Genomic DNA, 20,294 nt, shown 5'->3' on the forward strand with positions numbered 1-20,294 from the left:
CACCCGTCCCACACACCTCACCATATACTCTCACGCACACGCCCTTCAAGAGCTTCCTCGCTCCCCGAGAGACCGGGCAGGTGCTAAGGACATTTGGTTTCTGTGCAAGACGAGTAAGGCAAGGTGCTTATGGGGTGTGTGCAAGCAGGAGAGGTCTAGTTTTCCGGAAGAACTGTACTCATGCCCTTGGACAGGCGCTGGTCGTGACCATGGTGGTCCCGCCTCGCCTGCCGGTCCCTTGCCAGCCCACGGGGCCGCCCAGAGCCACAGCAGGAGTCCAAGGGGCCCCCGTTTGTGGGAGGGGTCAGAGCAGTCAGGGCGGCTCCCCTCGGAGAACAACGGAAGCCCGGTCCCCAGGCTCACTCCCCAGGTGGAAGAGGCTGGCGGGTCCAGCGTCGCTCTCTCAGCCCCCGGCCGCTGCAGAGAGGCCAGCAAAGTGGGGGCGGGTATGTGGCTGGAGGCCAGCCCTGCAGTGGCAGGAGCATGGGTGAGGGTGAGCCCTGAAGCTACGGCCCGGCACCCCCCACCCAGACATGGGGCAGCAGCCACGCAGGGAGGGCACGGGCCCCGGCACCACCAGCGTGGCCCCCTTCCCTTCTGCGTCACGAGCTGGGCCAGGATGTCTGTCCCTCATTAGGACCTGCAGGAGCTTCCACGTCACAGGGAGGTCCCGTGAAGTCTGTTTCAGACGGCGGGCGAGGGTGCCATCCCCTTCCGGGCCGAGCTCGGGCCAGGGCAAGAGCACCCCTTCCTCGCCTGGAAAACTGGGCGTTGGCCTCTCTTAACGAGGCATCCCGCATCCTGCAGGACGGGGGATGGACAGCAGCGCATCTGAGCCCCCAGAGCCTGGCCCATGCGCGGGGGTGCCAGGAGCTCGGGGAAGCCCCCCCACACACACACACAGAAGTTTCCACGCGGGATGAGCTCGCTTGGCCCCCACGTCCTTGCGCAGCTGTCTTCCCGTTTCGTGCGTACACAGCTATTTTGAAACCAGAAGCAGCATACACACACTTTTATCGGGTGCGGGAAATGCTGCCTGTACCTTTTTTTTTTTAAGATTTTATTTATTCGACAGAGACAGTCAGCGAGAGAGGGAACACAAGCAGGGGGAGTGGGAGAGGAAGAAGCAGGCTCCTAGGAAGGAGCCTGATGTGGGGCTCGATCCCAGAACGCCGGGATCACGCCCTGAGCCGAAGGCACACGCTTAAGGACTGCGCCACCCAGGCGCCCCTGCCTGTACCTTTTGATGGGGGTTAAAGCAGACTCGCCTGTGAGGAAGCCGTGCGACAGCGGCTGTCACAGCCCGCGACCGCCCCCGCTCGTCTGGGGCTGGCGGCTCGACTCCGGGGCCAGGCTGCTGTGGGTGCCGGGTTTGCCCTGCAGCTGGCCTCACTCGTCCTTTGAGGACGCGGCCAGGAGGGTGTGGACGCTGCACCAAGTTCACCAGCCCCGCTCAGGGACTCCCAGTGGGGGACCCTCGGCCCGTGTGTGTGCGTGTCCCGCATTCGCCCACTGATGGCATTATCTGTGTCCAGAGCTCTGGGGACATTTGGTACCAACACGGTTGTCTCTTTTGCAAAGCAGACGCAGCGTCCACTCTACAACCCAAGCGGGTAATGGTGGTGGCCAATGACCCAAAGTCAGCAGGACAAGTCCCACACGCTCAGAACTCTCTGCCTGGCACAGGGACCCCTTGCTCCAGACTGAGGGGCCTTGCTCACAAAGTTCCCAAGAAGGGGACCAACTTGGCCCCCGCGCATCCCCCTTCTCCCCAGGCCCCTCCCTTCATAGCCTCCTGACGTCTTTCACTTTAAAACCTATCTCAGGTTCTTAAGCAGACTGCCGCCAGGTGGGCCTGGGTGCACTCGCAAACTTAGTTTGAACCTGCGGTACCAGCAAGGAGTAAGGCCGAATGTGACAAGCAGGTAACTGGCCCAACAGTCTGGGAAGTGGGCAGGGATGGGACTAGCCCCACCCTGAGAGACGAGATGGACGGGACTCCCTGGAGCCAGGGTCCTGCCCTCGGGGCTGCCACGACCAGCTGCACAGGTTGCACACTGCACAACTCCAGTAGGCTCTGTTTACATACTGAGGAGTGTGAAATATGCCCCTGGAGTTGTGGAAGGCTGTAGTCCTGCTTGACCCTGGTGCGTGTACTGAACTCCATCCGCTCATCACCCAGGACGTTGAGGTCTGGCCAATTGAACCCTGAGGAGGAATGGTTGACAATAGAGACCCCTAACCCCTTGGGCTATCTGGCTGGAAAAGGAGAACTATTGTCCAGGGCCACCACACCAGGGAAGCAAGGAGGATCTGGACCAGGGGTGAAGGCGGATGGCCTGAGCCCCGGATCTCTCTGGCCCCATGCCTGTCCTCCGTGGGGGAGTAGGCTGGGGCCCCCCCACAGGCACCCTTGGGAAGGGGAGGTCCTCACCTGGGGCCTGCGTGGGACGTGTGGGGGCCCCTGGAATGTCCTCAGCTGCGCTCTGAGCTTCTAAGCATGACTGTTTGCAATGCCTGAGGCCCAGTGGGTGTGGGGAGTGAGGAGGCGGGGCTCCCCTGAATTGGCCCAGAATCGGCCAGTGCTGGACCCCCAAGCCTTTCCTTGTCCAGATGGGAACACTGAGTCCAGAGAGAGCTGTGCACCTGCCCAGAGTCACACGACAACCTAGAGCAGAGCAGGGCTGAGTTCTGAGAACCTGCAGGGAGAGGCTGGGTGGGGGCGACATTAGCCCTGCAGCTGCTGAGGTCTCGTCCCCTGACCCCCACCGGGAGGGGGCTCCGGTGTGTGCCGGCCAGCATCGGGAAGCCAGGCCGGGCCCGAGGGTCTCACGTGGTCTCTCCCCTCCCTGCCAGCTCCCTGACTGATGGGCAGACGCCCTCCAAAGAGTCCCTAAGCCATGACCTCACGCTCTCGCTCCCAGAGAAGGACAAGGACAAGGACGCCCCGCCGGATGGGTCAGGTGAGCCGCCGTGAGTCTGCGGGTTGTGCCGGGGTGCTGGAGGGCCGCGGGCAGCACCCGGGCAGAGGCGAGCCGGGGGAGCCACAGCACACCGGAGCAGGTGCAAGTCCCCACTGGTCGCCACAGCCCCAGGGGCCCCCACCGCACCCCTTTCCTTATGGCCACGTCAGGGCCAGGCATGAGGGAAGGAGTGAGCGGTGGGGAGGATGGAGGCAGGGAGGCAGCCAGGGCCCCTGGACCGGTAGAGGCCCCGGGAGACCGGGAGGCAAGGCCGGAAGCGCCCAGCCTGGTTGCCTGGGGCTAGGGGCCGGCAGGGGGCCGGAAGTGGGCATGTGTGTGGGAGGCTTGCAGAGACCTTCGCCGTCAGACAGCTGCCCCGGGCAGAGCTATCATCCACACCGAAGAGTCACCGGAATGATAGTAGCCGCACAGCTTCATTCATTTTTATTGGCTGTCTGACAACATTGTACCAACAGCACAGGTCAAACACGGAGACGGCAAGTGCCTGGTGCAGAGGTCACTGCGTCCTGGGTCTGCCTGTCCTGGGGGTGGTACATCCTGTCACCTGCCCCTGGGGTGCGGGTCCCCCGCTGCGGACTCGCCTAGCCGCAAGCTCCTGGGAGCAGCCAGGCGTAATCCCGAGACGCCCCCTCACTTGGGTGTTTGGGTGGAAGTGTTTGAACTCAGCGTGTCTTTTGCACAATGTCCTTCGCTGTCTTCCTCGTGGTTAGACTGGGTACGGGATTCGGTAGGGTTCGAAGCGGAGCCAGCGGGGGAAGCCGTTTCTTTGGGTCCCTGCGGGCCGAGGGGCGGGCAGGGCCGGCAACAGGTGGAGGGGAGGCCCAGGCCTCTTCCCCCAGATGTCTTCTGACCTGGCTTTCCTGGTCGGAGGACAGAGGCAGCGTCAGGGCAAAGGTCACCGTGCCTGCTAGAAGAGACGCCACAAGGCGTAGGGAGGGCAGGCTCCTGGGGCACCCCAGGCTGCCTGGCTCCCCGGGGAGCAAGTGCCAATCACCTCCCCTGGCAGGGCTGGTGCCGCCCTCAGACTCGCTGCTCCTCTCCCGGGCTGAGCTTCTTGGCACCACTGCTGTCAGCAGGCACGTGGCAGAGCTGCCTCTGGGGACGTCGGCCCTGCCGTGAGCCCTGCAGTGCTGGCGTGAGGGTCATGCTCTGCCCAGCCTCTCCCGTGCAGCCCCGGGGCTTCTGGGGCGCGGCCGCAATAAGATCTGAGTCCGGCAGGGACCGAGCGCCCGCCACGTGCCAGCCTGGTGCCGGGGCTGGGCAGCCTTTCTCTCGAGACTCCCCAGCAAGTCCGGGAGCCCGGGCTCCAGGCTCCGCGGGGAAGGAGGTGGGAAGGAGTCTTGCGGCTGCCCTGTCCCGAAGCGCCGTCTGTAGGGCCGGGAGAAGGCACCTGTCCCGGTGGCAGGCTGTAGGGAGGGGCTGCAGGGCCGTGAGGGATTCAAGCCTCCTTCCCCACACGGCCGCCCTGAAGGACATTTAGCGCAAGCTAGGTTTGTGCTGAGGGGTTCACAGTCTCATGTCCTCTCAGGGCAGCACGGGGGTAGGCGCTCTCCCGCTCCCCTGTGACGGAGGAAACCGAGCTCAGAGAGGTTCTGTGATTGTCTCACTCACACCGCTGGCGGGGAGTGGAGCTCCTCACTGGCCACGCTGCCGCTCTGGGCCCTGGGTAGCAGCGTGGTCCCCTCCGGGCCTCACCAGCCCCCGCCTGCCCTCCAGCTAACCGCTGAGCTGGCAGCCCCTCTGGGGAGCTCTGGGGGTCTTGCCTTCAGCCATCAGCACCCACCTGTGAGCCTCCTTGGGTTCCCAGAAGCTCGAGGGTCCTTGAGCTCCTGTCCCCAGGCCAGGCCCTGAGCTAGGGGGCAGGCCGCTGAATCGGGCCACAGAGCTCCCAGAATCTAACCTCCACACAAAGGCAGTCTTGTGCCAGGCCCTGGAGACACATTTCTTTCTAGCTTTTTCTAGCTGAGCATGGACCCCAGCTGGAACAGGGCAAGGCCAAGACCGCGGGGAAGGGGAGGGGATCCCCAGAGAGCAGCAGCTGTGGCTGGGGCTGGGGGAGGGGCCGGCCAGGGCCTGTTCCCCACGCCCACTCTTCCTCGCCGACTCCCACACCCACCGGGGAGCTCTGAGGCTGGGGTTTCTAGCCCCATGAGGCCCACAGTTGGGTCAAGGGCTGCACAGGACCTCTCTCTGTCCCTCACTCCCACCCTTCCCAAATGCTTCAAGGGCACGGCTGCTCTCTGGCTGGAAGGAGACAGATACCACGTTTGTCCTGGGGCGCTCACAGCCTGAGGCTGGGGAGCAGGGTGGTGACAGTGGGAGGCAGAGGCCCCGCTGTCCCTTCAGCCTCTGGTGGGCATGGGGAAGGGAGGACAGGCGAGATCCGTGTAGTCAGCTCACCTGAGAAGTGGAAACAAGTGGGAACCCCAGCCTGCCCGCCAAAAGAAGTGGGGACCCCCGTACAGACTTCTCCTAATCAAATGTCCAGCTCCGTTGAGTGTGTGTTAGATGCTTTATCTGGGCCCAGAGTTGCTCTGATGGAGTTTTGGAATGCAGGGGAGGTCAGTGGGGTCCAGAGCCCACGGCCAAGAAAGAAGTCTTGGGACGTCTCTGGTGCACATTGGTGGTTTTATTAAAGCCCGAGGACAGGCCCCGTGGGCGGAAAGAGCAGCTGCCCCGGGGTTGTGAGGGGGGGCTGATTATATATCTGCCCACGCCCAGAGCTGCTCCTGTCTTCCCCTCGGGGTGCTGACACGGTATGTGTACAAGGGAGGGTCCAGGAGGCTGGGCTCCTGCCCAAAATGACACGAAAACCGCCTTGAGCTCTGCGGGGTGGGTGGAGACCGCCTCAGCGTCCCCCGTGTGGTTCCTGTGCATGCCCACCACAGGGCGGGTAAAGCCCATCTCTGCGCCCCCACGTCCATGGTCCAGGACAAGTGGAATCCTGGCGGTAGAACACAAAAGCTGAAACGGTGACCCCGGGGGGGCCCACAGAGACCGTCCTGTCCCTCCCGATTGTAATTCAGATTGGGTAACTGAGCCCCAGGGAGCGCGGGGTTCTGCCAAGCTTTCTCTGCTCATGGCCACAACCCAGAGCTCCGAACCCTCAGGCAAGAAGGCTGGTGAGTGGCCAGCACGTGAAGGGGGTCTCTCCCACCTCGGCCACAGTGGGGCCAAAATCACATTCTCGTACGTTCCGTACAAGGTCTGGACAAACTCTTCTGTCCCAGGCAGGCCTTGTCCTTATCTTGAGTTGTGTTCTGAGGCCAGCATGGCCTCTCCCTTAAATATCCCCACGGTGCCTGGCACAGGTCTGAGCAGTGTCCAAGGGCCGCAGCAAAGGGTCCCTGTGCGCAGGGGGAGCGTCCTGGCCCCCGTCCAGGCTGGCCCGTGCAGCGGGGGCTTCAGGGTCCGGCGCTGGGAGGAGCAGCTTGGAGGCAGACCTGTCCCAGGCCCCCGCTACCCCAGGCCCATGCATCCCTCCAACTGTACAATACGCTCGTTCTCAGCCATTCCCACAGGCGCAGTAAACGCCTCCGCGCTTCTCCTCACCCCACCAGCCTCACCCCCGTTTTTTTCCTTCCAGCCAATTGAGACTGATTTCCTCTGCTATTCAGAAGCCTTTATCCCAGAGCCCCAAGGACAGCAGCTCCCAGCCTGCCTGGCCGCCCCCAGCATAATGGGCGATTGATAAGACCCAGGCCAGGGTCAGGCCAAGACCAGTGGCCACGTGAGCAAGAGAAGGAGAGGAGAGGGGGGCCGGGCCACCCTGGGCACTCAGCCAGCATTCTCTCGTGTGCTCTGGGGGGTTGGTTGTTGGCTGCAGACTGTCTGCTGGCTGGGTTGGGGTCGTGGGTGCCTTCCTGGATGACAGGGAGCTTGGCTGGGTCCTGGCAGTGTTCTTGGCTGCTACTGGAGCCCTGAACCTGGTTGGGCACGGCGGACCTGCGTCCCTGTTGAACGTCAGGGTGGGGGGACGGCGACAACTTTAAGGCCTGGCACCCCATCCTGATTTCTATGTCTCTGCGCTTGCCCCAGGAGCCACCCTCGGAGCCGCGGGGCACCCCCAGCTCACGGGCCCTCCCCCCTGCTTGGGTCTGGAAGAGGGTCAGGCTCCTCCCCCAACGCCATCCCCAAGGGAACGGCGTGGATCCCCACCCCTAGACCCCACTCGGCTGCCAGGACCGACTGAGGTCTGGTCCACTGTTGGCTGACCTGCTGCGACCTTGGCCATCCCCACCCCCTCGTAAGGAAGCCCCCTCACGCCCACGTGCCGTGTGTGGGAATTCCCGGCCCCTCTCAGGGATGCCTCCCCCCAACCGCTGAAGCCCCCACGCGTATCCCCGAAGGGCGCACGGCGTGGTTTCGCTCTGCTGTTGGCGCACGTCGGCTGCGGGCGCCGCGGCTGCAGGGGCTGCGTCTGTCGGAGCGAAGGAAGGAGGGTGTGGGCAGCGGCGCGGTGCCGGCCCGCACTGGGGTCCCAGGCGCAGGGGCTTCCGCTCGGCCCGCGCGCCCACGCCGCGCCCCACGGGTGTCGCGCCGCGGGCGTTTCCTTGGCGCTGGGTTTTCGGAGGACTTCGCATCCACAGCGAGGCTCCCCCCATGCAGTTACCGCCCCCCGTTGGGACGCTGGTCGTTTCCAGTGGCCTTGCTCAGGGAAGCAGGGCCGTGCGGAGGGGTCTCCGGGCTCTGCTCCGTTCCCACGGGCTCTGCCTGCAGGGGCGCTAGCTGCTCCAAGGGGCCCCCTTTCCAAGCCCTTTGGTCCATCTGGCTGCTTGCCCCCGGCAAGGTCGTACCGACTCGCCCCCCCGCCGCGCAGCCCCCCGGCCCGTCGTGAGCGTGGTCGGCCGCGCCGGTGACATCTCGGCTGCTTCACGCTTGGCCTGGGAGAGGCCCCGGGCAGGAGGCAGGGGCGGGGGGCGCGGAGCGCAGGCGGAGGGAGGGCGGGCAAGAACAGACGCTGGGGCGCGGCCGGGGCATGGGAAGCAGTGGACTCCCGTGGCTGCCTGCGCTCGCGCACACTCAGCCCGCCACCCGCTTCTCTAGGCTCCCCACCCTGCCGTGGCCTCTGCCACACGTTCCCCGCCAGTCCCGCTCAGACGGCGAGAGAGAGGCTCCCACCGCACCGTGCCCCGCACGTGACCCCGTGCGCGGGGCCAGGGCGTGAGGCTCGGCCGGTTCCTGCGGCCAGGGGGCAGGGCCGCGCGCGAGGCTCAGCGAGTTGTGGGCCAGCCAGCCCTTCCGACCGCTCTGCCCACCTTGCCGATAGTGGAAAACGGGGTTTCTAACTCATCGTCCAGAGATTTCTCCTCTTCAGACACAGGTGAGGTCGGGAGAGGGAGCGGCGTGAGCAAAGGCCCAAAGGTGGGCCTACATGGACGTGAGAAGACAAAGGGGAGAGCGAGGCCCCCCAGGCTTGGAGATTCATCTGTCTTCCCTTCGTTCAGGCCCCAAGCCCAGAGGCCCAGGCCCCTGAGCTGTGGCAGGCTCGGGCGGAAGGATACTGAGCCGGGCTCCCAGGCAGGCAGGGCGGAGGTTCGGCAGACACCTACTCGGTGGGCCAGCCCCTCTCCATACTTGGGCAGGAAGGTGACGTGCTCACTGTCAGGCTATGCTGGTGAGCCGGAGGAGGGAAAGCAGGAGGCCTGGGTCTCCTAGACACATGGTGGTTCAGTCCAGCCGCCCTGGGACAGGGATGGGACAGAAGCTAGCTCATTCTTCCCTAAAGGCCCCCTGACCTCCGCTCCGGGCTGGGCTTCTGCACTCAGACCCCAGGAAGGAGTCACACCTGCTTCCAAGAGCCTCCAGCTGTGGGAGAGGCTTGACCCTCAGCGAGGCCTGGCTCCAACCTTCAGGGAGGGGTGGTACTTGGAACCAGAAATGCAGGAGAGCAGCGTGGCCGGAGTGAGTCCAAGGCAGAGACACAGCTCGGGCCAAGGCACCCCTCGGGTGGGGGCAGAGGGGACCGAGGGCCGCTCAGGCTGGCTGGAGGGGTACGTGCTGAGGTCACAGAGGGTCTTGCTTAGAGGCCACGGTGTGGACACCACACTGTGGTTCCAAAAAGGTTCTCTGGGAGCCCTGGAATGTGGGAAGAGGCGGTGGTGGCCGCTGCCCAAGGTCAATGCTCCTGAGCTCCCCCCAGGCTTTGGGCAGGAGGCAGAACAGTCCTTTCCTGAAGGAGACACGGGCGCTGGGGCCAGTGTGAGCCTGGGAGTCGGACCGTGGGTGGGAATCCCAGCCCTGCTTCCAGCCGCTCAGGCAACTTGCCTCCCTGTTTCTCAGAGGGTCAGCTGTGCCGTCACGGGGGCTGTGGACAAGGTACGTACAGCCCACCAGGTGCCAGGCAGGCACTCAGACGGCGAGCCGTGACCACGGCAGCCCTCTGTGGGCAGGAGAGCGACTGGGCCTCGGGGACGGCGGGCAGGCCCCTTGCCCACCAAAGCCTTTTTTGCCGGTCTGGGGCCTCAGGGGCCCAGCTGGTTCAGCTTTGCGGGTGGAGCGGGTGTGCAGAAGGGCGGACGGGAACCCTGGGCCGCATCCCCCGCCGCAAGGCGCCGGTCCTCCGGGCTGGCTCTCCTCCCTGGGCAGAGCAGCTGGGCGAAGCGGAGCCAGGCTCGCAGGCCCACCAGCAGTTCTCCTCTTTCCCATCCCCTCTAGCCTCCTGCGCGCGGAGCGCGGGCACTGCCAAGTGAGACAGCGGACACAGGGTCGGCGGGACCACGCTGTTCGCGGCAGAGCAGAAGTCAGATGAAGGAACTCTGTCTAAAACGTCCATGCAAAGTCTTAGGTGTTTTCTTTCTGAGCCAATGAGCCCACTTCTAGAGCTCTGTCCTTTGGAAAGCCTGGAACAAGGGCCAAAAGCTGCGAGCCGTCGGAGAGTGCGTGGCTGGGGAAGTGGCTGGGCCGGGCGCTCGACCCCCCTTCACCGCCAGAGACTCCCTGGGGCCACAGAATTAAGGATGGGTGATTTTCGACAGCTCCGTTTGATTTGGTCCACATAACGTTTTCTTGAGGTGTGAGCCAACATTTAAAAACACGGTGGTTGCACACAGACGCAGATGTCGGGTAACCCTTGGTTTCCATCCCTGCCGGGTGCCAGCACCCAGGGCAGCCGCCCCTGCAGTTGAGCTGGGCCCGAGGTTCCCACCATGCCCTGCGGCCTCCCTGGCGCGGAGGTGGGGCTCGGGACGGTTACCGTCCCCTTGGGGGGGACGTGGTCATTGTTCTTTACGGAGAACAGAGAGACAGAGGAGGACTGCCAGAGCCCTGTGTCTCCAAGATGCAGACCTGGAGTGCCTCATGGGGGTGATTTATCTTTACATTAGTTTTTTTTAAAGATTTTATTTATTCATCTGAGGGAGAGAACACACGCAGGGAGGGGCGGAGGGAGAAGCAGCCTCAGTGAAGCGTCTGCCTTCGGCTCAGGTCATGGCCTCAGGGTCCTGGGGTCGAGCCCCGCCTCGGGCTCCCTGCTCAGCATGCAGCGTGCATGCGCCTCTCCCTCCCTCAGCCCCTCCCCTCTCGTGCCCCCCAGGGATGCGCCACGGGCAGGATCCACCTTTTCTGGTTGGGGGACCAGGGAAGGGAAGAGGGCCTCCCGCTGCCCCGCCCCCAGAGCTCTTCTACTCAGGCGTCATTGTATGGCATCCAATTTACCCACTTTAGTGTGATGATTTTTCACTGAAAAAAATCCTTTTTCAGTTATTTGTAGCAAATTTTTACGGCTGCACCAAGATCACTGCGATCTGACTGTACAACATTTCCATCACCCTGAAAAGATCTTGGTGTCCGTGTGTGGTGACTCCCCACCCCCAGGCAAGCGCGAATCCGCCTTTTCTGGATGGTTCCCACACGCTAGCGTTGTTTGCTTCTGGCTTCTTCCTGCGAACACGGTTCTGAGTGCACCGTGTTCTGCCCATGGTAGTCGTGTCGGCTGTGTCCAAGCGGACTCATGTTGGGGGTGTGCCATGCTTGACTCTGTTCACCAGCGGACAGGCGTTTGGTGGTTTCCATGTTTGACTCTTATAAGTACTGCTGATGGCATTCACATCCACATCTTTGGGTGGCAAATTCCATGGCCTCTTTGGAAGGAGGGACTGGCTTTCCTGTCCCAGCCCAGGGTCTTCTGCCAACCTCAGGGTCCACGTGCAACCCAAGAGTGTCTGGAGGGAGGGATGAGGTCATCCCACAGGACAGTTTTGAGGTTGGTGCGACCTCAAAGGGACATCCGTGGGCTGTGGCCACCCACGTGGTCCAGCTGGCAGGTGGCAGGGCAGCCCGGCCTCCCAGGCAGCCCTCCTTCCCCGCAGCGGGTCATCTGCTGGGAAGGACCGCCCTGGCCCGGGGAAAGGAGGCCCCGTGGACAAAAGGATGTAGACCTCCCGTCCAAGCCTCCTGGGAATTTGGAGAACTCGGAGAACCGGGAGCTTGCGTTTACTGCACACCAGCTGTGTGTCCCGTTCTTCATGCATACCGTTTCTTTCGAACCGCCTGTTGTCCCTGAGGTCAGAATCCTCGCCTTTCCTCCGAGGACAGTCTCAGATGTGCGCGGTGCGCCCAAAGTCTCGCCCATGACACGATCGATCTGTTCCCACCTACTGCTCGCAGAGTGGGTCGCCTGACACTTCAAGGCTGCGTGGTGCCCCAAGTGTGAGCCATGGCATCAGGCACGCAGGGCCGGGGAAAGGCTTGGGCCTCCCGGGGCTGCCGCTGCCCCGTCTGCAAACCGAGGCACCAACCCCGTGGAGCAGACTGGATCCCCGCGGGAGGGATTCGGCACGGTGCCCGGGGCCTGGAGAGAAGGACTGAACGTTGTCCCTGCGGCTGGGACCCTTCTCAGGCTGGTCCGAGCTGCTGGTCTCCCCCTGCTGCTTTGACCTTCTGTCCAGCAGGGCCTGTCCCCAGTTCTCAGGGGGCAGAGAAAAGGTGGGAACCCCGAAGCACTTGGAGGTCTGATGGCCCTGCTCTTCTGAGGCAGCCTGAACACCACTGACCGCCCAGCCTTGGGGGGCAGGTTCCACTGGCGTGAAGACAGGAAAGGTCTAGGCCCTTGGCGTCTCTGGCCTCCACCTCCTTGCTGCCTCCCTAAGCCTTGCCCATCCCCGGGGCCTTTAGACCTCCTCCTCCAGGCAGCCCCCCAGCTACTCCAGTCCCTTGCTTGTCTGCCAGCACCCATGGCCCAGCCCCCAAAGCACTGTTGGGACCCGTGGCCTGGGAGCTGTGCCCCCCGGGAGGGCCAGGGCCTCAGGGGGTGGCCCTAGGCCAGCATGATCCCAGCTGTGGTCTCCCCTCCCCTTCAGAGGAGACACTGTGGACGACGCGGGCCGATGGACGTGTGCGCCCAAGGGTCCACCCCGCCTGCTCACAGCCTCCCTACACTGTGCACCAGATGTTCTCTGAGACCCTGGACAAGTATGGGGACCTCTGGGCTCTGGGCTTCAAGCGTCAGGGCACGTGGGAGCACATCTCCTACTCCCAGTACTACCTGCTGGCCCGAAAAGCTGCCAAGGGCTTCCTGAAGGTGAGGGGCCCCTTGAGACAGAGCCTTTCCCTCCCCAGACCCACCTTCTAGCTCTGGGCCCTCGTAGGCCTCCTCCCTGACCCCCGACCTGGCGAGCCTTTGGAAAGAGTAACTGTAAAACCATTCCCATGCGTTGGCCCGCTGGTACGTGCGGGGCCCTCCCCACGTGCCAGCCACTCAACACTTGGTTTTCACTTGTGATCACATTCCAGACGGGCTGGGCTGCCTGCTGTGCTGGGCAGAGGGCCCGACTCCCTGGGAAGGCCCCGGGAAGGGCAGCAAGGGCCCCGGGGCGTTCTCCCACGGGGTGCAGCCTGGGAGGGGCGTCCCCCGCCATCTGGAAGGGGGCCTGTCTGGGACTGAGAGGCCCCCTTCCGTGCCCGCTGACCCGGCCTATCTGCCTTGGTCCTGGAGCTCGGCCTGGAGCAGGCACACAGCGTGGCCATCCTTGGCTTCAACTCCCCGGAGTGGTTCTTCTCGGCGGTGGGCACGGTATTTGCAGGGTGAGTGGCTGGGGGTGGGGCCCAGTCTCCAGTGGGTCGGAGGTGGGCAGAGAGGGGAAAGAAGGTGGAGGCCCCCGTGCCCTCCCCAGACCCCATCCCCTCCCAGGGGCCCTCTCGGGACCCCTCTGCCCCACCGCCGGGGCAGCGGTACTGAGCTGGCGGTTAGCCCTGCCTGTCCGGGCATGGCAGCTGCCAGGGGCAGGGCTGCGGGCAGGCAGGGCAGGAGCTGGGCGGAGGGAGTGGCCCCTGCACCCGCTCTGACACGAACCTCCCGGGTCTCCTGCAGTGGCATTGTCACCGGCATCTACACCACCAGCTCCCCGGAGGCCTGCCAGTACATTGCTCAGGACAGCCGTGCCAACATCATCGTGCTGGATACACAGAAGCAGCTGGAGAAGATCCTGAAGGTTTGGGGCGCAGGGGAAGCGGGCACGGGGGCCAGAGGCCAGGTGTCCCTGTGGACCTCCAGCTTACAAAGGACTTTTCCACCCTTCCTTCTGGGGTCCCCCTCACCCTTCACAGCAACCCCACGACACACAGATACACAAAGAACAAGGCAAGGCAATGGGTACTTACCACTGGGCAGCTCGGGACCCTGAGGACCCAGAAGCCCGGACGGGGTGACGGCCTTGGGCTAGGGCCGCCAGCTGGGCCGCTGCCTCCCACGAACGCTGGGGTCCTCCCCCTGTGGCAGGGTTGTGTGACCCGAGGGTGGCCCAGGGCCTGGACACCTTGAGCGCTCAAGCCTGACCTTCAATGCGGAGTCAGGGGAGGGGCTGCCACAGGGTGGGGGCTGCAAGTCTAGTAAAGTCTTCTAAAGACGGGGGCACAGCAAGAGCTCGAAAGCACCCCTTGAGCCAGCCGATCTCCTCTGCAGGGGGATTCACTTAAGACCCCTCTGGACTGGCTGCACCCCACAGGAACCACAGCCAGGGTGTGGCGGCCGAGGGACAGCCCTGAGCCCCAGCCGCACCCGCCACCTGCCACCTGCGAGGCCCTGAGGGCTCCATGCTCGCAGAGGCCTCTGGCATTGACTTGGTGGCTTGGCTCTGGTTCTGGAGATGTTCCCTGGGCCCCAGCTCCCGACCTGCCCCCAAGGTGGGACCGTGGGATCTGGATGCCCAGAGGGGCGGCCGGGGCAGGCGCCTCCCTTCATCTCTAGTGAAGAGGTCTCCCCCTCAAGCCTAAAGAAAGAAGCCAGCTTGGCCATTGGCTCCCATCAGAGTCCTGGGGTGGCTCCGGCTGCCGCCAGACCCCTGAGGCAGAGTCGCTAGAAGGAGACCCCAGACCGGAGTGTGTTTTGAAATAGCTCCCTCGGTGAGGCTGTGGGCCCCCCGCTTCAGTTTGCAAAGGCTGGTGTTCTGGACGCAGCACCCCGTCTCCGCCTCCCCCTTCACGTGGCCCCCGCGCCCCCATGTGCGTCTCCGCGTCCAAATCCCTTTCCATGAGGACAGCAGCCATGTGAGGTTAAATCATTTAGAAGACCCTGTTTCCCAAGAAGAGCACGTTCTGGGCGCTGGGGTTTGGGCTTCAACATGTCGTTTTTGGGGACACAATTCAACCCAGAGCAGGACCATGTAAGTGCTTTCAAATTATTACATTGCTAAAGTGTTGGCTCACAGGCGAAGAAAGAAAGGAGTTGTTATTAAAACAGGAGGTCCGGAAAGGCACCTCACCCACCCCCGTCTGCGTTTCACACACGAAGAAGCAGACCTGGGAGCCGGGACGTCGCGGGGAAGCGACCCTAAGCTCGGGGGTGGTGACAGTGTTCGGGTGCTAAGCACAGCGGCCCTGAGAAACAGTCTTGTAAGCCCATTTTACAGACAAGGAAAGTGAGGGCCAGAGAGGTGCAGGCCGGCTGACTCACCATCCCATCCCGTCCCTCCCTATAAAGTGGCAACAGCGGAGGGAAGCTCGGACCCCAAGTGAGAGTCAGTGAGGGGGCCTCATTGCTCAGCAGCAACAGAGGTTAACATGGGGGGCTCGGGCTGCGTTGGGGCTAGAGGGGGAGGCATGACAGGCCCGGGGCCCCCACCCCTGCCAGAGTCGAGGCGGGGAAGCGGGTCCCACAGGCCTGTGCTTGGATGAATGCCGTGCTGCCGCCGTTCCCGGTCAGTCTCCAGCAGGGGCCCCCCCCACGTGCGGCCTGCCCTGCCCGCGGGCCCCAGCCCTCTGAGGCGTGGCTGCAGTCTGTGGCAGCGCTCCCTCGTCCCTGCCATTTTGAATTCTTTCGAAAACCCTTTCTCACGGGCACTTTGGAACCTGCTTTCGTTTGGCGACTAGAGGTTTGTCAGATGGGCTCACCTTCCCAATCAGGGGGCAGCCTTGCCTCCCCGCAGGGGCCTTTGGAATGTGTTTTCAGGATCTCATTCTGAATGTCCCCAACCCGTCTGAGTCGTTTACACGCTTGAGACTGGGGAGGAGATAGGGCTGTGAACTATCGGGTCCACAGGAGCTGCTCTGAGAGGCCGAGGTGAGCCTGAGCCGTCCTCGGCGCCCCCACCCCCACCCCAAGCACTCAGGCCCTTCACGAAATAGAAAGGGGACAAGTGTTTAGAGAGCAGTGACCAGCAGGGATGTCCCGTCACTGCCCTGCCCAGCTACCTCGGGACTCAGTGAGCCCTGATTTCCTCAGGTTTGGGGGCTTTGCAGACCCCAGAGTTCTCTGAGGCAAAGGAGTCACTGGCCTGACATCCAGCCAAGAGCTGACCCAGCAGCCCCCAGGCAGCTTTGCCTGAGGCCTCTGTCGTTAAGGGTTCTCCAAGCGCCAGCTAGGCAGGGGCCCTTTGCTTCCGCTTCCACGCGGGCGCCCCAGAACCCTGGGCTGGGAAGGCAGGGGCTTTAACCAGCCTCTCTCCCAGGAGATAGATCCTGCCGGGCCCTCTGCACGGATCCTTGATCGAAGCCTAATACTGTCCCCTGCACCATGTTGCATCTGAAGAGACTGAGGCCCAGAATTAGGAAATGCTTACCCCAGGTCATCATCTAAAATAATTCAAAGTCGGTTCCTTTGAAAGGGGGCCTAAATGGGCCCACAGGGGGCAAGTGGTGGTCCCTAAGTGTCTTTTCATTCAGAGCAAAACCCCACTTTGCTTCGCTCTGGGACAGCAGCAGCCTTACCTGGGAACTTGTTAGAAATGCAAATCCTCAGGCCCCACCCCAGGCCTCCTGCAACCTGACCCTGAGGGGTGTGGGGCCCGCCCCCGTGTGGACACCCCTGCGGACCCAGGGTGAGAACCTTTGCCAGGAACAGAGCACGCTGCAGGAGCTAGGTCGGCCATCCTGAGCGGGGTCCCACATTCCGGACTTACCCGCCCACTTCCTCTCCCGGTTGTTCAACTTGTTCCTCTAACTTCTGTGCTTGTTGTTAGAGGGAAAGACTTCATGCATTTCCGATGAAACCGTGTCTGGGGCGAACACCCCACAGGTGGATTTCATCCCCCACGGCCTCAAGAGGCACGTGATGCTGGGGGGGTACGGCTTGCAGGGAGCCGCTTCCTCAGCCCATGTGGGGGGACCACCATCCACTGTGATGTTCCCCATCAACCTTTCTCCATGGACGGGCTTTGCCTGAATTATTTCATGAGTGGTGGCAAAAGGTTGGTTTTCTAATCCATCAGCTGGGCCCGTTCTCCGAAGGAAGACCCTTCTCTCACGACCGACCTGGGGCTCTTTGCTATCTGAAACACCTGTGGGTAGTGCGGTCCGCGGGGCGCACGTTCCAGGCTCATTGGAAAGAAGGTGCGTTCTGCCGTGGCTGCGTGGAACGCTCTATGGATGTTAGTGACGTCCACGCGGCTGATGGTGTCGCAGTGTTTCAGCCTTTTGTCTCCTTATTGATCTGTGCACCTGTTCCTTCAAAGACCGAGACACGGAGCGCTGAGTCGCCCGTGACTACTGTGGGTCTGTCCATTTCTCCTTTCATTTCCATCAGCGTCTGCGTTGCGTACCTTTGAGTTCCGTTATGAGCACACGTCCTTAGGCTCCTACCTCGTCCTCTTGATGCAACGGCCCCTTTGTCATGAAGAATGTTCCCGAGGGGCCGCAGGAACTGTCCTTGTTCCCAAGCTACTGTGTCTCGCATTCAGATCAGACTCCTGATTAATGTTTGCATTGTGCTGCTCGTAGCCTGTGTCCTCTCGCTCACGGCCGGTGTCTGGGAGGCCGCACGGAGTTATCTTCCTGTCCTACCCAGCAGCACTGTCTGCAGACCAGGCAGCAGACTGTTTCTACCATCTCTTCCCTGTTCCTTTCCCCTCTTCCCGGAGCTCCTTCCTGTTCAGTTCTCTATTTGCATTTCGGTTTGTCTTTCGGTATTTTATCTCCAGTGGCTACTTAGTTATTACATTACTGTCTGCTCTCGGTTTACCGTTTGCATTATTTTAAAGATTTTATTTGCCAGAGAGAGGGAGAGCACAAGCAGGGGGAGCAGAGGCAGAGGGAGAGGCAGGCTCCCCGTTGAGCAAGGAGCCCCATGCAGGACTCGATCCCAGAACCCTGGGATCATGACCTGAGCCGAAGGCAGACGCTTCTCCTTCACCGACTGAGCCCCCCAGGTGTCCCTACCGTTTGCATTTTTAACTTGGCACGTAGAGTCCCCACCAACATCCTCCCTCCTCCCCGCCTCTGTTCTGCCTCCATACAGGTTACAAACCCTGCATTACACTGTTTTCAACGGTCGAGTATCATTCAAGGCATTTTAAAAGCATTCCTATTCTCTCTCCCATATTCACCCACCGTTGGGCCATTCCTGACGCTCTTGGTCCCCTTCCGTAGGTGCAAGTCGGCTTCTGGTACCATCTTCCTGCCTTAAGGACTTTCTTCAACATCTCTTGTAATGCATATCTGAAAACGTGTTTATTTTCATTTCTTCAAAAGATACTTTCATGTGGTTTATAACTCTGGGTTGATAGGATTTCTTTTTTTTTTTTTTCTTTCAGCCTTTAAAGTTTCCATCCAATGTTTTCAACTGTATGTAGTTTCTGATGAGAAGTCTATTGTCCTGTGTCTCTGTTCCTCTCAGTGTGTATAGGGCATCTTGTTTCTCTGGCTACTTTTATGTATTTTTATTTTTTGACTTTAAAGTTTCTATTTTAGTTCCAGTGTACTTGATACACAGTTTCAGTTTCCCACAAGATTAGTTTCAGGTGTGCCACATGGTGATTCGACACTTCTGTGTAACCCCCAGCACTCATCACAGGTGCCCCCCTCCTCCCCTTCCCCATCCCCCCTCACCCCGCCCCTCTGGTCTCCAGCACTGTGTTCTTTAGAACTGAGTCTCTTTTGGGGGCGCTTGGGGAGCTTGGTCGGTCGCCTGAGTGTGTCCGACTCTTGGTTTGGGCTCAGGTCCTGATCTCAGGGTCCCCGGATCCAGCCCTGCGTCATGCTCTGTGCTCAAAGGGGAGCCTGCTTCTCCCTCTCCCTCCCCCAGTTCACTTGCTCTCTCTCTAAGATAGATAAATACATACTTTTTCAAAAAGAGTCTGTTTCTTGGTTTACCTCTCTCTCTCTTTTCTCTTTGCTTGTTTGTTTTGTTTCTTAAATTCCACATATCAGTGAGATCAGATTAAGATAATTGTCTTTCTCTGACTGACTTATTTTACTTAGCATAATACACTCCAGTTCCATCGTGTTGTTGCAAATAGTAAGATTTACTTCGTTCTGATGGCTGAGTAATATTCCATGGTGTGTATGAACCACATCTTCTTTATCCCTTCATCTTTCGATGGACATCTGGGCTCTTTCCCTAGTTTGGCTATTGTGGACGTTGCTGCTATGAACACTGGGGTGCAGATGCCCCTTCAGATCACTGCGTCTGTATCTTTGGGGTAAATACCTGGTAGTGCAATGGCTGGGTCGCAGGGCAGCTCTGTTCCCAACTTTCTGAGGACCCTCCGTACTGGTCTCCAGAGCGGCGGCACCAGCTGGCGTTCCCACCAACAGTGCGCGAGCGTCCCTTTGCTTCTCTGGCTGCTTTTAAGATTTTTTTCTTCACCGCTGGTGTCCAGCAATTTGTTATGTTGTGTCTTGTGGTTTTTCTTTGTGTTTATCCTGCTTGGGGTTCATTGCAAGTCCTGAATCGGTGAATTTATAATCAAATTTGGAAGCTTCTCAGACTGCTTTTCAATTTTTAAAAAAGTATTTCCTGGGACTCCAATTCCATGTATTTTGGGTGTCTTGGTGTCCTTCCACGGCCGTGTCCTTCCTGTGTTTCTCTCTCTCTGAACTTTACTTTGAGACTTGTGTTTGGCCTTTCGGGGCATGTTTACAAGGGTTAGCACCTGTGCTCAGATCTGACCTCTCTGGGTCTCCGCTGAACGCCTCCGGGGGCCCCTGCATGCTGGCTGACGGACACACAGACGGTCCTGGCTCCTTATGAGCTCCTGTCCTCCAGCCCCGGTGGCTGCCGTGAACACTGGTACTCAACCAAATACTCCGGAGCACCAGGCACCTGATGAGAAGAGTTCTAGAACTTTCTCTTCTGAGTTTCTCCTCATAGTGCCCAGTCCCGTGGACTCTAGCTACCGCGGCTTCCCTGAACTCTGCGCTCTGTCACCTGCACTCAGCAGGATGACCGAATTCTGTTCTCCCTCCCCCCTCCCCTGCTCTGTCCCCCTCCCCGTTTCTCCCCCTCCCTTTCTCTGTCCCCTCTCTCTCTCTCTGTCCCCCTCCCCCATCTGTCCCCCTCCACCCTCTGTCCCCCCCTCTGTACCCCTCCCCCTCTCTGCCCCTCTCTCTTCTACAAAGTTCTCTGTTGTGGGATAAGGCATACTTCGTTCAACCAGGCCCTGGGACACTTGGTTTTCTCCTGAGGGGACAGCTATGCATGAAGAGGGGCAAGTGTCCAGCTGGGTCAAAGGTCAGAGCCCAGGAACCCAGTGACCAAAGTGCTTGACAGACAGACCAAGCCCTGGAGATGGGGATCTTCTCGGCAGGTAACTATTTTTTAATGAGACCCCATTATTTTCCCACCAACACAGACCTGGAAAAACCTGCCGCATCTGAAGGCGGTGGTGACGTACGGAGAGACGCCTCCAGAGAAGATGGCCAACGTGTACACGGTGGGTACGGGGGTGGGGCAGGGGGCCCGTCCAGCCGCCCTGCTGACCGCGCACTCTCCCACCCACTGCAGATGGAGGAACTCATGGGGCTGGGGGAGGAGCTGCCCGAGGAGACCCTGGACGCCATCATCACCACCCAGCAGCCCAACCAGTGCTGCGCACTGGTCTACACCTCCGGCACCACCGGGAGCCCCAAGGGCGTGATGCTGAGTCAAGACAATGTAGG

The 20,294-nt window shown here is 61.2% G+C and overlaps 1 protein-coding gene across 1 annotated transcript in view; it reads left to right on the top strand.

Annotated features, from left to right (window-relative positions):
* The window catches only part of ACSBG1 (acyl-CoA synthetase bubblegum family member 1), a 47,879-nt gene that overhangs the window by 17,307 nt on the left and 10,278 nt on the right, over positions 1-20,294 (top strand). The window contains exons 2-7 of the mRNA XM_045804443.2: positions 2,857-2,963; positions 12,284-12,504; positions 12,919-13,007; positions 13,294-13,414; positions 19,988-20,068; positions 20,140-20,289. Of these exons, the coding sequence (XP_045660399.1) occupies positions 2,857-2,963; positions 12,284-12,504; positions 12,919-13,007; positions 13,294-13,414; positions 19,988-20,068; positions 20,140-20,289 (769 nt within the window). The remainder of the gene's footprint in view (positions 1-2,856; positions 2,964-12,283; positions 12,505-12,918; positions 13,008-13,293; positions 13,415-19,987; positions 20,069-20,139; positions 20,290-20,294) is intronic.

Source organism: Ursus americanus, chromosome 28 (genome assembly GCF_024610735.1).
Source record: "Ursus americanus isolate L20-20 chromosome 28, mUrsAme1.1.p, whole genome shotgun sequence".
NCBI lineage: Eukaryota > Metazoa > Chordata > Mammalia > Carnivora > Ursidae > Ursus > Ursus americanus.